General features: G+C 44.2%; 1 protein-coding gene across 2 annotated transcripts in view; it reads right to left on the bottom strand.

The window, feature by feature from the left end:
* The window catches only part of LOC124296966 (guanylate cyclase 32E), a 30,317-nt gene that overhangs the window by 11,303 nt on the left and 2,369 nt on the right, over nt 1–16,645 (bottom strand). The window contains exons 1-8 of one of the 2 annotated variants that reach the window (XM_046747472.1): nt 11,401–12,384; nt 11,089–11,292; nt 9,582–9,779; nt 7,685–7,807; nt 6,570–6,765; nt 4,178–4,255; nt 2,682–2,929; nt 1,653–1,798 (exon numbers count right to left, since the gene is read on the bottom strand). In XM_046747472.1, the coding sequence (XP_046603428.1) occupies nt 1,653–1,798; nt 2,682–2,929; nt 4,178–4,255; nt 6,570–6,765; nt 7,685–7,807; nt 9,582–9,779; nt 11,089–11,277 (1,178 nt within the window). In that variant the 5' untranslated portion in view covers nt 11,278–11,292; nt 11,401–12,384. Of the gene's footprint in view, nt 1–1,652; nt 1,799–2,681; nt 2,930–4,177; nt 4,256–6,569; nt 6,766–7,684; nt 7,808–9,581; nt 9,780–11,088; nt 11,293–11,400; nt 12,385–16,645 lie in introns of those variants that run through there. The other variant, XM_046747471.1, reaches the window with a different exon arrangement.

Here is a 16,645-nt window from a genome sequence, read left to right as displayed (position 1 = left end):
CGATACTCTGAGTAATAAGTATAAAATGCTGTAATTCATTTCGTTTTCTCTGTTAATAAGAGACCTCGTTCAACTACAAACTGGCATTACACCGTTGCGGTTGGATCACTACTTTTTATCAGCTTTTCCCGACGGTTAAATATTTAACTCTTGATTTTATACCGTTTACATGCAGGATTGAAGCAGATTGGACGAAATGTATCGTTATTAGACACGCGAAAAAAATATACCGAGCGTGTACAGCCGTCGATACAGTTTTTATTAGCTTCAACCGTCCGGTCGGACTGTTTGAAATAACATAAAAATTTCCGATTCACTACTTTCCAGAACGAGAAAATTGCGGAAACGTTTATATAAAAAGATCGAAAAGCTAAGATGCAAATATTTTGAAGTAAAGAAGAAAAAAACATCTCATTTCATCTCGTTTCAACATCGGTTCAATTATCCGAAAAATCATGCTACGCTAAAATTTTTACAATGTTTCCCAAGTTTCGCGGAAAAATTTATAATGCAATTCTATAAATTCACCAACGCATGTCGCAACGTGTGTTTAAAACTTTGAGCGAGTCAAACATTTCGATTTCTGTTCTGCAAATCGAGATTTGCTTTGACGTCTAGATAATCGTGTCGACGCAAACATAGCGCTTCAAGGCTAGAATATTAAATAAACGATGCTTTTCAATACGTACATTTCAGCGAACCGATTAAATTCCGATGTCAACTACGATTCGGCTCTAAAACCGAATTTGGATTTCAATCATCCATATTTTTTTAATTTCCGTTTCGTAATTTACATATATTTAAGTATATACACAGAAAATTTCATGTCGAACCGACAGATATTTTCGAAGTTACGCGCACATTTGCATAAACGCCTCAGAGCTTTCGACAGTGCTTTTGAAACTTTGAACGCGTTATTTTCCAAACTATGTTTTCAGAGTCGATGAGCAAGATTTCTCGGAAACGGTTGAACCGATCAGTCTCAAATTTTTACACAAGCTCTATGAATACATTTTTCAATCTTTGATCGAAGGTTTTTTCTCATCGATAAACATTTTCTATTTTATAAACAAATTGAAGCGAAAATTTTTGCGGAAAATGTATTTTTGTTTTTTTGAGAAGCCGTCGTTTTGTTAAAAATTAATGTTTTGCTTATTCCTTCGATTAAAGACCACATAATACCTTATATAAATTTAATTTTTTTTGTTTCAATCCAGAGATATCCTGATCAACACGAGACGCCTTTTTTAGAGGTGCTCCCGGAGATCGGCTATATCAGCTTTAAAAATCACCATTTTAAAAAATAAAAATACGTGTACAAATTTTTGTATTAATAAATTGAAATGCCTCTTCACGAGAAATCTTTGAAAAATCGCTTTTTTCGGCCTCTTAACTGCGTATAATCCCTTAAACACAGCTTAAAAACAGTGTCCTAGAAAATTCCAGTAGATACTACTGCCCAATTTAGAGCCAAGTATAATCTCAGGCTTCCTTTTTTTACCGTTTCACCGCATTCCAGCATCGAAAATCACTCTTCAGTCCCGTTTTAAAAAGTCCCTAAATACCCTAAATTTCCGCGTTGCAACCCTGCATTCTCGGGCGAGGACCTCAACGCTCCCGACATAAATTCACATCGCCGTGCGTATACATACCCCATGGCACTGCGATAGTGGACCCCGCGAAGGGCTGCCACCATCCCTCTGCCGTCCCTCGGGTCCCTGCCCTCGTCGAGGGCCTGCAGCAGGGTGCGCTCGTAGAGGTGAACCGCGTCGTAGAGGTAAGACGTCTCGGGTCGGATCTACCTTAGAACAGCAGAGCGAAGGTATGAGATTGGGGAGCGTAATTGCGTCGAGGATCCAGAGTGACCGTTAACGGGGTCTCGAGTCGCCTCTCTTCCGCAACGGCTGATCGTGAGCGGTGAAAAGACGCGACCAAGAAGAAGAGGACGGGCGGGTTTTTTATACCCCAGACTCGAATCTCGCGCCAGGAATGCCCCGCGAGCATCGAACTGACTGACACTGACTAAATTTTGCACGAAAGTCGGATTCAACAGAGCAGTTTTGATCCTTCGCGCTAGACGCGTGTACAAGTTAGGTGATCAGTGCCGGCAAGAAGAATTCCTTTGAGGAATCAGTTGTTGAGATATCGAGTGGAAGTGCGAAGATATTCTCAATTACGTTGAGGTATTTTTAATATGGGCTTTGAAACTCGGCGGTACTCTGGAAAATTTGATTCCGCTAGCCTCTGCGCCAGGTTGTAACATCGTCCAAGGCATACCGTAATATCGTTTGAATCTCAGTTTTTTTCGTCTCCTAGTATAGCTTCAAAGATCCTTTTGAAAGGTATTCCGTGATCGATCATCCCGGAATTCATTTGACACGATCATGAGCACTGAGCCGCTGAATGATGTGGTGGATTTGCGTGAGAATTGAAGGTAAAAAATGATGTTGGCGGGTTGGGATATCCGGATGAAAGATTGTCTCAAACAGCCCGGGCTCGATAAAATTTTAAAGAGCTGTTTCCCTCGTTTCAACATTACTAGAATAGCGTTGAATCGATAACTTGAAGTAAACAAGAATGAAAACTACGGAAAAAAACGATAGGAAGATAAGTAAGCGACAGACGATTGCCGTGGCGAAATTAAGGGAATCAAAAATTGTAACATTTATATTTCCAGTCACCGGAAAAAACCCGTTGACCTTATCCAAGGGATTGGTGAAGTTGAACGGCGGTTTTCGCCTGTACTCGTCGATCTTTCGTGTCAAGTTTTTAAAGTCGACCGCAGGCGGCGATGCGACGATGCTGAAGTAACTCCGGAAGGCTCGTATTATCCCAAAATTAGTCTCATTCTCCAGCAAGCCTCTGAGATATTTCTCCGGGGATTGTTCATCGTAAGCTTCGAGGTCGACACCGACCACCCAATAATCCCCTGAAACAAGACACAGGAGAACCGTTTGATCCCGGAATTAAATCCGCCATCCATTTTGGAGACGTGCAGAGGCAAACAAACCGCGTCGCTTCTCGGTTCAACGAGAATCGTCGCAAAGCTCGAGCGTGAGAAGCGAAATTTGACGGGGTGGCGAGCAAGGCCTCGGTGGCGTAACTGGGCCCGTTTGATATTCCGGCGGCACGTCACGTCGGGCCCGCGGACCGATGCTTGTAGCTTCTGGTATTCCACGTGTTTCGCCGAGTAAAACAGGCCGACGCGATTCCCGTTTATACCTTGACACAGCTTCGTATTACACCTGCGCAATAACAGGCGTACGAATACTCGCGCGTTATCCCCGGGACAAAAAGCATGCTTTTAAGCTGCTTTCTCAACTCGACAACCGAGCGAGCGCCCACGTGTTCTTTGGCTAAAATTATCACCATCGGCACTAGTTAGTTCCGGCTTGGGTCGGCCGGCAATTTGTATAACGACGACTAAGACAATAATAATAACTACGAAAACACGAGCACGCGTTTGAAAGAGCTAGAGAGAAAAATAAGAGCGATAAAACTGGTCTAGCGGTCAGGTGTCGCTCTCGACTTACCGGTGTAAAAATAAATCCCACGGCGACTGGCTAAACGACGGAATAATGTAATATAACGTATGAGCCAGACGACGCGGGAGAGTTAAGGAAAATTCACGAAAACATGTATATGCGTAATGTTACGTGCGTAATCGTATTACATTGTCTGGGCGAAAGAAATCGCAAAAGAACGCCGGACGTATAAAAAAATGTTGCGACATAAAAATGGAAAAACAGATAGAACGGGAATTGGATTCAAGCTGATTGCGTCTGGTATAGACAATGCGGTAAGATTTCCGGTTATTAGCTCCCCCCTTTATATCTCGACTTGGGATTTTTCTTCCCTCTTTACTTTTCCACCCCGTCTTGTCCCCGGTCCGCGATAAATTGCACTTCAAGTAAGAGAGCAGTCCGCCGCAGACGAAGCATTCATATTCCAACGACCGGGAAATAAGCTTCCACCCCCATTCCCCCCACCCTTATTCGATCACTTAGGTATACGTATTTGTCTGCGACAGAAAAGAACCGCTTCGGTAAACCCGCATACATGTATCTATTACGCAAGATCGTACATACAAATGCAGATGCGTGTGTATTTTATAACATGCACGAATCGCGTACCTGTAACGTATAATAATTAATTAACGCGAACAATAAATGCGTACCTTTTTCCAGCAATTCTCTCTTGTCCAAAGCCATCAGTAATCCAATATGGTCGTAATAATTTCCGAGTATCACGTATACTGCAACAGAGTAGAGATGTAAGGAATTACAAGTCGATTGATCCGCGACTGGACGATTTTACTACGATTTGATCCGTTAGGTCCAACAGTCGTTGAAAATTACTCTCGGCAACGATGCGCGCGGATCGGTATTTTTGAAAAATATTTTTACAGTCGCTCATGTTTCGCAATGCCGTCGCGATTACGGGAGTGAATTTTATGTAGAGACGCGAGGACCGCGAGGCTAGTTTTGATTTATTTTCATCGGGCAGAGAAGAGAGTAGAGTGCCTTTGGACAATAACTCTTAAAAATATCCCAAGAATAGATATTTAACGAGCAATAAAAACCGACTGACCATAACGCGACCGCAAACAGACCATTAGACGCCCGATTTGCCTACGCAATTCTTCTTCTTTGTCACTATTATAGTTTTATTCTCTCTTCTCTCTCTCTCTCAACGTCTGTCTCATTTTCAAGCATTTTAAAAATGTTCGGGCTATTTATAACACACGTACTCCGTACGTGTAAAACGATTTACGCACGTATCTCGCGCAGGTACGTGCGGCACGATTCAACGTGATATTATAGCCACGTGGTGTAGCCTCGCGCGTTGGATTAGGAGAAATACCATGCGGGTTATCAGCTGATATGCAAAGCAGCTAAACGACGTGCGGAACGCGTCGCGACGCCGATTGTGGGTCCTCCTCCTCCTCCTCTTCCAGCGTATACTCGTATACTCGTGGTATACTCGTGGAGTTCTCTCTCCTTCACCCCAATTGTAAATTGACCTAATCGCAATACCTGTCATCGTGCCGATTCAGCGGGAATAACTTGGCCAATTTCCCTCAAATGCAGCCAATTTTTAAAATGGGTCGAATTGATTTACGGTCAATTTAATGTGCAGGTCATTGCTTCTTATTTTCCTACATTTTCTCTTCCTTTTGCGAAAGATTCTTGACCGCTTCTATTTGTTGCATCGTTACCCGCAAGGACGGCACACGAATCAAATACTTATTTTTATAGCTCGTGATTTTTCAAATAAAATCCAAAATGTTTCAGAGTCTCCGAGAGTTTGTCGTAATGTTGACGAAATTTTATATCGCGTGTCTTGTTCGAGCCGGTACAGGTAACGTTTCAAATCGCGATATCGTAAATGCTGGAAGGCCGCACAATAATGAAATGTTCCTATTCTGGTTGTAAAAACTGTTATTTTCTGAAGGGAACGTTATTTCGCGACAGCGATTACAGGAGTTACCTAATTGGATGGAAACACAAAATGAAAAGAGAGGAAAAAAAAAAAAATAGAACGGAGTTGTTTGAAACGTGAAAAAAAAGGAACTCTGACCTCTTTCAGTGACCTTTAACCACATTTCCCCAAAACACCAGATTTTACGCGTAAGCCTGTATTATATATTACGTTATTTGCAGCCACGATGAAAATGGACCACAATTAGGAGCGTGGGCAGTAAAAAAAAAATGAGTTTCTAGTCGAATAAATAGGTTTTAAAATAGAAGTAGGGGATACCGGTTGGTGGAGGAAACAAGTCGGAGTGACGGAGCTCATCAATCTGCAAGTTCGTTCGATTGAATCGTTATTTTCCCATCAGGGTTGTTCGTTGGCGAGATCATGGAAGAGATAAGGCGATAAACGTAAAATGAGAACCGAGCAAAAACGTCCTCGCCTCGGGGCCTCGTTATCCCTCGTCGAAAACTAGCGGCCATAACCAACTTGTCGAACGTAAGCGTAAGCGTACGGGTACGTACGTATATACCTGCTTACGTACACGTATGCATATACGTAACACATATATACGTATACACAGACAATACACACAGATATGCATACAGATACGTAGAGAGAGATTCAACCGTGAACTCGTCAAAGTATTTCACGTCAACCGAACCGCAACTTTCCAACTGACTCTTCCACTTTTTTTTTTTCTTTCCTTCTTTCTTTTTCTTTTTTTTTTTTTTACTCTTTCTCTCTTTTTTCCACCGTCTCCATCTCCTTCTGCTCCGCGGTTTTTCCCGTGACATATACGACAGGCTGATTGATGCTCCTCTCCGAAGAGCGTCGCAGCTTGTCAAATTACGGACCTCGGGAGAAGGATGGAGTGTTAGTTTTTTTTTAGTTGTAAAACGAGACGAGGATAAAAAAAGGAAGTGAAATTTTCAACGAATAAGTATTTTTACCAGCGAGAAATAGTCGCGCGCAGACGAGATCGTCTAGGTATACGTAAATGCATACCTACACACACACACACACACACGTGTGTTGAATATGTGAACGGGGAAAAGCCTCGCGGAGGTTAAGAAGCAAAGCAGTTTACTCACTCCGTGTCTCGTGGTAGGTGTCCTTAACGTGCTGATGAAAAGGGTTGTCCACGTAGGTGTGGAGGTACGGCTCGCCCCAGCATTTCAACGAGTTCAGAGTTATGCCAGCCGTATCAAAGGACGACAGTATCGTCTCGGCCACAGTAGACATCTTGTTGAACTCGAAGAGGGTGGAGTTCATGTACATGAAAGTCACCTGTTGCACGCGAGAGCGGTAAGCGTGTAATAGAAATCAGTCGTATTATAACCGAGATTTACCCCAATACAGATCGACCCACCCTCCTATTTTCATCCCTTAACACCACTTCGCGTTATATCGGTAAACGGGAGACGGGCACCGGATTCTCGAGGTGTATTTGGAGAGGTCCAAACAAGGATCCGGGGTCCCATTCAACCGGGAATGTTTGCACGATTAGTACCCAACGTGCTTTCACCCCGCGTGCATTGTGTATGGACGAAGGAAGGGAGGAGACGAGGACGAGGACGAGGAGGTGAAGGAGGAGGGGGAGGATCCGGTATACGTTCACCCTCGCGTTCCGAGGAGCAAACACGGCGTCGTCGTCACCCTCTCTTTGGGAGAATCAACGCCCGGCGTCGGTTTCCCTCGAGTTTTGCACAGTTTTTTACGGTCCCGAATGACACGTGACGCGCAACGCGCCCCGCGAGCGTAAATCACCGTCATTCAATAGTTTGCGGTTCTGCTTACGAGCGGTCTAATCGTTGCGGGGTTGTGTCGAATTCCACCCACTCGATCAATCTCCCATGGGAATAAAGTGTTTTCGCGACAAAATACTGACGGAGATCAGGGATTTATTAGGGTGCCGAAACAGCACCGTCTTGCAAAGGTGAACGTGACAGGTGCGAGGAATGTTTGTTTATTTTCTTGTAGGGGGTAAAATATCCCGCAAGGAAGAAATTGGCCCCGCAGAGACGAAGCGTTATTTGTCATCCGCGGATTTTGAGAGGCGATGGACCTTTCGGCTGATCGTGTAGGCGAGGGAATCTTGGAACGAAGGGACGCGGATACAGGAGTGCCCGTATATAATACGAAAGCGAGAGCAGAAACTGCGGTTGAATTGGGAGGAAATCGTTTCTTTGCAAAAACTGATACTCACTTTGGTCCAGTTGAAGGCGAGCAGGACCGAGACGACCGATTTGGATATCTGGGTGTCCGGTGGTCGGGTTCTTGCGAAAGTTGGAAACTCTGCTTTGTCCGAAGTTTCCCGATGCGTGCAAAACTGCGTAAAAGGAGGAAAAAACGAGTAATATCGTGTGGAATACAGAGTTCGGAACTTGGTTATCGACTATCCGGGCAGCCGTTCGGCGAGGCGTCGACATCTCATCGTTAGTTCGATATACTGCGATAAAAACTTTTCGACGGACCGGCTCTTACTTATGTTCCTCGCTCCTCGTCTCCTCATCCGCGTGCGTAAATATCCGAAAAATCAACCCACGAGGGATCAAAATCCGCTCCATTTTACGGAAAATCGAAACCCGCGCAACGAGAGATTCCTAATCCTCCTCTTCTCGTCTCTCCGTTACAGAGTATAAAAAGAGGAAAGAACGGAGAATAAATAAATGAGTTGAAGGACAGGAAGAGGTAACGACGGAGCCGGCGAACTAGTTCGGCATTTGCATTTTGCTCGCGGTTTAGTCAGCCGGCTGTGCGAACGCCGAGGAAAAACAGCCGTAAGTGCGAGCGTGAGGCAAGAAACTCGGTTCAAACGTTTCTGTGAAATGGTCTTCATGCACGCGGAAACGAGAGCTGGAGACAGGCATGCTTTCGCTGAAAAATATATCACCGCTGTACGAAGAGAATGAAAATTAAGTCACGCGTCCCGCTGTTGTTCAACTGCAAAGCTCGCTGAAATTCAGGAAATACATGTGGCAATATATCCAACTACCGTACAACGCAACGTCGCGGAATAGCTTCGGAATACAGATTGACGCAAAGCTGGTAAAGTGCATGCAGCAATCTCTCGGAGCGGGAATTTAATTAAAGAAGTTTCCTCGCCGGTTCTTTTAAATCGGCAAAAGCTCCGGCAGCTACACAACGCAGGTACCGCGGTATTTACGGGCACGGTTTAATCGGCACCAAAGCTCTGAGATCCTTCGACCCCTCCGAGCTGACCCAAAAATCCATCGTCAGATAAGCTCGCGGTTCGTTCGTGCGCGGTTTCCACGATTTTATCGGCCCGGCCGAGCGGAAGTCGGGAATAATCAGAGCCAAGAGAGGCACGGACCTCCTGCCGGCTTCTCCGAAAGACGCCTGCAACTCGAGGCACGAAGCACTTTCTGAATTACTGCCCGGTTTAGAACCCCGGCGACGTCTACTATCTCGTGTATAATTGCGACCTGACGATGTCGTAACTCCGACCCTCGACTCAACTTTGGTAATTCGTTATCAAAGTGTCGCGTGACGACGCTCACCGTATACGCGTACCAGCTCCTTGTGTGTTATGTGACGTAATTGAACGCCGTTTCAGGATGCCGAATGGCATCCGGCGACTTTGACAAATTACGAAAGCACGCGCTTTTGTCTTGCAAATTCTAATCGTAACTCGGAACGCTGAAAACAAATCTATACGACTTGTTATCCTCGATTCGGCTTATCGACAGTGTGAAATTTATGAAGACTTATTTAACATCAAAATACCTCGGCATTGTCAGGTTATAACCGAATAGTGAAATTGGTCCCGTCTCACTAGCCAATGAGACAAAAAATACATCCCCTTAAAAAAATGTTCGTTACATCGCATCGTCCCGATTTTCATTCCAATTCAGTATAGATCGTACGCAAACATGATGTGTCGAAGTTCTTGAAATTTTCAATATTCTAAAACTAAGAGAACCAGCCAAAATCCAAGCAACTGTATAATCGGTAAATCGAGTACCTCGTTTGTCGATAACTTCGCATGCTGCAGAAAATAGCGACTGGTACCTGCTTGACTGGGGGTTAATTAGATACCGAGCCGATGCTGGAGGCGAATAAGAGAGGAAGAAAAAACTTACGTAGGAAATCATGGGTAGGTTGAAAGCAGCGGCCATCCGTCCCTCGTGAATGCAAGTTTCCTGGGGTCCGATGTAGGCGCTGATATTTTTGGTCCATAGATCGGCGGTCATGAGAATGCTGGTCTCCTCTTCGCCGTAGGTCTCGGCGACAATGAAATCGAGTTTGTGTCCCCGTTTCGCCAGTTCGCCCGAGTTAACCTTTCGAGTAAAAAGCCCGACGAGGTCCGCAATAAGGCGGGTAACGAAAGCTTTATGAAGTTTATTAGATTTCCCCGAGTTTGGCGGACACTCTCCCCGCCATTTCAACCACTGATTTCTGTCGATTGTGCGGGGAAGAAAAGCCTGCAGTCGAGTTTTTTATCCGTCACGTAGCCAATCACGGTTCCCTTCGGGAACTAGGCTTTCGGGTTATGCGGGCCCCCCGCATACGCACAAACGTTGCAAAATTACCAACTAACTCGCACCCGATTTGTTCCTAACTCGAGTAATTACGCTGCGGGCTTGCCGGCCGGTGTGCTTTTACCGCGAAGTCACACAGGAACGTTTCAATCTACTTCAAATAGATACCGCACGAGATTTAGGCAATTGATTAGTCATGCCGACTAAGCCGCGCACCGCGTCTGCCGGTTATTTCGAACCATCGAATCATTTTTAAACACGATATTCTATTTCAGATGTACTTAGCTGGGGGGCCTGGCGGGAGAAATGCAAAAAACTTTACCCCCCATTTTTCATCAACGTATTTTTAAAAGATTGGCAAACTAACGGAAAAATATTTATTTTTCACGCGTTTACAGAGCATAAAATTTAACTTTTCAAACTGACTAATCGAATCGTTACGTCGAGTATGAAACTTAATTTTACCCCGCACCCAAAAGCAAAGTTTCGTTCCGACTGGAAAATATTACCGTCTTTTATCAAGCGGAATTTGACAAAGTATCGAAGCTTGATGTACGACGTACACAGTTTTTTTTTTTGTTCACCAAAGTGCCGAGATGACGCGAATAAGACCCTACTCAACTTTTTGCCCACATAACTTCAGACTAATACCAAACAACTGAAGGTATATCCAGTAATTGAAATATTTCTTTTCATCGCAGAGAGTTTCGTCTCTGGGCGATAAAAGAAGTCGAGATATCGAGGGTGGAAAGGTGGTCCAATTAACAGGGAGAGTTTCTTGAGTTTCAATTTTCAGGCTTGTTTAAAAATCCAAATTGGAGAACCGACAGTCCCGCGGAGAAGAGCTTGATTAGCATTTATCTCGACGAGTAATTACGAAGTTCAAAAGCCTTCCTACTTTCCGTTTTCTTTTCACTTCTCCGTTTATTACGGGATTTTTTCGCAACTTTTTTCCCGGAGGAACCGTCGCGTATAGAACTCCCTCGAATCATCAACGCATATTATAATGTGTAATTAAACTCGTATCGCATCACAAAACTCGGTTTATGCCCCGCAAGGTCAGAGTTCGGCGATCGAGGGCTGAAAGCGAATAAAAAATCGTCCTCACCTCATCCACCGCCAGGCTTATCGCCCCGGAAATTAGGAGGCCGGGTCTCTGGTACTCCATATCTTCGGGTCTCCGTTTCGATCCGGTGATGTAGCCCAGAGTGAACGTCCTGGCGTCAACACCCCCGAAAAACGTGGCGAGCAGAGCCGTCAGAAGGACACATGTCCGCCTAGCCTCGACTTGTCGCATGCCAAGCGGTGGAATCTTGAAATTGAAAATAGAAAATGACAGATACTCAAAAAAGAGAAATCCTCGTGGACTCGGTTTCTCCCTCAAAAACTCCCACGGTTATCACCCAGAGTCGAAACGTACGAGGGGAAGAGAGGAAATTTATAATTTTCGCTGGTAAGGAGTACCAACGAAGACTGGAAGTTGAGCTCCTGGTTTCGCCTCGTCGGTCGCCGATCGCAGACTGGGAAATACCGGGTCGTCGAGGCAGGATACTTTCGGTTACTCAGTTGCTAGAAGTGCGCCGCTATGCGTTCGTAATGGATAAAACCGGTAAGCCACGTGGGGTCGCAATAAAGACAATCAGGCACCCAGGGCGACTTGTGCGCGCCGCTTTTTCACCCCCGGGAGTCTCGCGCTTTTACCCGATCCCGAGGGAATTAATGGATCTTCTTTTCAAACGTCGATGAATTAAACCGCAAGCATTGCCGCAGCTGTCGGACCAATTAAACTAATCACGACGATCTCGCGAAGGTCGCTTCAATTTTTCTCCCACCTCAGCTTCTGCAATTTATTTTCTACCGTAAATCTCTCCGTAATCGTAAATGAGCGGTCTTTGATCGAACGGTGAACGCGAGACACGTGGCGGAAGTGAATGTAAGTTTGAACGGAAGTTTAACACACGGCATATCAATCTCTGGCACAAATAAAAAAACAGCCATGTTTCGTCGTTGGATTTAATTTTACGATGTAGCGTACGAGTCGTAGGTATGCGTATAACGTGTGTTACCAGATGGCTGATCGATCTACCGGTTCGAAGATCGCTCCGTCGTGCGAGACGCCGATTATTGGATGTTCGTCATCCCAAAATATTTTTACACGCGGTCTTACACTTGTAATACAAACGAATACGCGCACCGTACGTTTAACAGGCTAACTTATGCCGCTCAAGCTGCACATCTTTCTCACGGAGAAGTTTTCCAATTATCCCAAGTGAAAGAAAAGCGTGAAAATGAAACGAGAGGGCAGGGAAAAAGGGAATAAAACGTGGCAATTAAAACGGCGGGTCTGCAGACACCGGATTACGGAATATCTTTCGTTTCGTCCGCGAGTTTTGCTTCAGGCACATGACAAACCGAAGCGAACGTATTGCGGATAATTATGCTAATTAAAACGTAATCGGATGAATCTAATTAGCTCAGGAGATCCCAGACTCGATATACCTACTCGGGTATAATATTAATACAGTCGTACAGACGTCGGTTCGGTAGAACGGCGGATTTTACCCGAAACTGGTTTCATAAATTGGAAGCAGTCTGCGCAGATCTCGGTAAATCACTGCAGGCTTTGGGTGTAATTTGTTCGATGCTGAATTAATTCCCGTGGAAAAGCTGATGAAGTTACAGGCCAAACCGCAAGAATTTTTTCTCTCGCTTTGGGGATTGGTTGACTAAATTTGCAACAATCGCGGACTCGGTCGAGGATCGCAAAAGCTGCCGTTTCATGGTCTCTGATATTTCGACCGTTGGCGAACGAGAACGCGACGAAATTCGATTCGCTGGTTGGAGCAGGTAATTAAAAAATGCTTCGAGGTGAGGTGAGTCGGGCCCGTTGAGCTAAGCTAGAAGCTGAGCTAAGCTGCCGATTTAGTTGCCGGTAGAACAGAGCATTGAGAGAGACTTGCGTAACCTGTAGACGCGTCTGTCAATGCCCTCTAAATTGTCGTTGCGCAATCGCGTTACATACGCGAAACGCGTATTCACATTCGTGTGTTCATATTATACCTACTAACATCATACGTGAGAGCGCGATCTTTTCAGAGGTCTCTACGGTTAATTTATCCGTTCACCGTGGGTGAATATAAGCGATTCCGATGACGCGGTTCGCCAATGTTCAATTTTCTCTACCGTTTGTTTTTGTTTGCCTTAGCAAATGTTCCAATCTTTACCCGAGTGTGTCCTCTTCCCTGCTCTCCCGGTATTAATAACACTCTCGGTGACTATTTTAATAACACACATCAAACCTGACCGCGAACCGCTTCTCCGACAGCTCTGGCCGTATTTATTTTAAATATATGGACCGAGACTCTGTTGCGTAATTTAGACAAACCTGCAAGCTTAACGTAACCCTACATCAAGGTTACGCGCTTCTCAAATCATCTCTTGGCACCCTTCTGCCTACTGTACGTGGAGTAGGTGATTCCTCTCGCACACGTGTCTCAACGCCCGGCTTACAAGACTTTTTATTATACTTGTCAACCGATCACCCGCAGGCTGATCATATTGTGGGAGAACTTTCAACGCTTACATTTCCTGTCCGAACAATGATATACGTCTTTATTACCAGTCAACACAGCTCAAACTGGTGGATAAGCATATACGAACGACTTTTTTGTGATGTTGGAGAATGATTCGTATAGGATACAGCACGACGTTATTTCTACGGTTTAATCTCGGAGGATTGATTACAGAGCGATTACGAATGTTAACGAATTACAATATTGATGTACGGACTGCTATATTCTCTCTCTATCTCTCTCTGTGCTTTTGCTAAATTTATTACACCCGGAGTTTAAAATTACGACGTATCAGGTTCTATGAATGTGGGATTGAACTAATTTCAATGAAATTTTCGCGATTCCTTGGCGACAGGAATGATCGTTGTTAATTTCTAGACGATCGGGTGCTTGGCAGTGATTCAAATTTTTAGATATTCGAGGATATCAGAGTTTGACAAATCTGAATTTTTCAACATTTTAACAGCCCGAATCGATTCACGTTATCGAAAACACATGGAGAATTAGAAAACTAGACTAAAAATCCTTATGCTTGTGTTATGCAGCGATGAGCCTCAATTCTGTTTTAGATGCTGATTGAAACTGACGGCCTGTCAAATATGTCGAGTGCAAACAAGCGACGGGTTTATATTCGTTTCTCCCGTTAATACATTAGGCCTTTGCTCTCTTGAGATGACGCAACACATTTTCTGCCTTCGACAATTTTCGGAATTTTTGAACGAAGCGCTAAATTGAAATTCTTGTTGTTTCAATTTTCCCTCTCTTTTTCAGTTCGTCAACCGAAAGGCACGTCCTGAACATTAATAACGTTTATATATATATTACTTTCATAAAATCCACCTTACGCCGAGGATATATTATATTTAATATTAAATTTTGATAACATCCTCAAGGACCAGCAAACATACACAACACCTACGAGAAAAAATATTAAGCTCTAAATCCTGGAAGGGGAAGCAGCGATGCGGTAATAAATGTCCTCAAGCTGCATGAGGAAGAGCTTAGACCTTAAAGCTTCTATATCTATTTTAGAGCCTCGAATATTGGTGGTATATTATTTTCGCGCCTCGGAGCCGATAAAACTAAATTCCCGGCAGTTTTCGAACGGTCAATTTTATCTTGCGCTACATCTTCGTCGCGTATAATGATAACGATACAGGCCCGTTACGAGCGCGTGTGATTCGCGAATTATCGTTTTACGAGTCGATCCGTTATGCCGCAAGCTCAGCACCTCGTCGTCTCCCTTTTCGGTCCAGTTACAGCATACACGAGGCTATCAAAAGCCGCTGGTGATTCTATGTCACGTCGGATTTACGCACGACCGCATAAATCGAACCACTTGAAACCTCGCGGAGCAGACTCGAGCTGTACGGAAAAACGTGCGACTTATCCCTCCGGTGGAGAAATTCTATTCCCAATTCTTCTGCGAACCCACCCCCCGATGCCGTCACCATCCTGTCGATGTCGCTACGCGGATTCCGCAAGGTCAAAGCTCCCGGAGTTACTGGGCGAGGGTCGGAGTTCGGACAGTGACCAAAACTCTTCTTTACTATCACGTCGAATTTCATTGCGGAAATTTTTATTAACTCCAATTAGTGCCTAAAAATTCGCACGAGGAATTCGAACGATTTATTCTAGAGAATTTCGAGACTTGGAACCATGACTTGGAAATTTGGAGTATTTAGAATTTTTAGCATTCCGCAGATCGATGGAGTTCACTGTGAAATATGAATCCTTGGAGCTTCCTCGTCACTTGGAATCGCTGAGTTGATCATCCGCAGGTTCGGAATTCTGGAACGATATAAAATACGGACTGACCAAGGGTTCGTAATTCTTCGCCTAGTTTCTCGTGATAATAATTTCTCAGGTTTTAACTCGGGCCGCGTTCCTTCTTCCGGGACGCAATCTTCGGCTAAAAATCTGCGGTAGAAGAAAATTTGCATGTTTTCAGATGCACGAGAGCGATACGAGAACTCAGCAATGAGGCGACGTTTGTTATCGCGGGAAATACGCGTTGCACGGGGAGAGATCGACGATAATGGGAACTCGGGAGCTCGGCTGAATTTTCGCTAAGCGTTTAACGCCGTCGTCTCGGGACTCGATCGTGCATCAGTCAACGAGCAAGTCTAGTGAAAAATTAAATTTCGGATTTTCCAGGCGATTCCCGCCTATCCGCGTCTGCCACCCGCTCCGGGATTTTCCCGTGATTCCTGCCGAACTGGGGCCAAATCGGCTGCAGAAAATTCGCAAGCACATTTGACACACGTGCAAAGCCCATTTTGGATAACGTTACAGCGCTCTCGCCAACTCATATCCGATATTCCCACCGGTTCTCATATAATTTGCGAAAGATGTGCAAAGGCGTATGAAAATCTAGGGGGAGGGATGCAAGTTTCGGAAGGGATTCAGATTTCCTTTGGTTTCCTAAGCGGTCGGGGTAAGAAAACTTCGACAAGGTGAAAAACATTCAGATTCGTTTAGGGTGATACATATTTGTCTGCAATTTGGACCCTCGCTAAGGAATCATAAGAATTGTTCGAAGATGTCGGTTCACTGGAAATAGAATATTTTCATTACCGATATATTACGAGTTACGATCTTTCAAAAAATACAAATCTATGAAGTACTGGCATTACAAACAAAGCCTGAAAAAGCTTCATAGAATGGTTGCAAAAATGAGATTATTAATAATTTAGAATCTTCTCCATTTGGTGATCGTTAATAATATCGTTAAAATGTTGTAAAATCGAATATTTAACAACGCCAAAATGATAAAAAAAAAGCGTTTTGGTGAATTTGGAAACAACAGTTGTCGGAATGAGATTGGTCGTAGTGTAATGAAATGAAACGAATCTACCAGATTTTTAACCATTTTGAAGTAATTTCAAACGAAGTGTCAATTTCTCAACTTTTGGTCATTAATTCCGATACTTTGCACATTTTACGCTTAAGAAATCTTTGTAACTTGTATCCGGAATGAATAATTCAATGAATACTCAGTGTACGATTGTCTCGTAATAGAATTATTATCATCGACGTTTTACCAACCAATCTTCTCAAAGTACGTAGATAATTAATATCCAGAAACAGAGG

The sequence above is a fragment of the Neodiprion virginianus genome, chromosome 2, assembly GCF_021901495.1.
Source record: "Neodiprion virginianus isolate iyNeoVirg1 chromosome 2, iyNeoVirg1.1, whole genome shotgun sequence".
Taxonomy (NCBI): domain Eukaryota; kingdom Metazoa; phylum Arthropoda; class Insecta; order Hymenoptera; family Diprionidae; genus Neodiprion; species Neodiprion virginianus.
The sequence above is the reverse complement of the archived record's forward strand: the minus strand, read 5'-3'. Positions and strand labels throughout refer to the sequence as shown.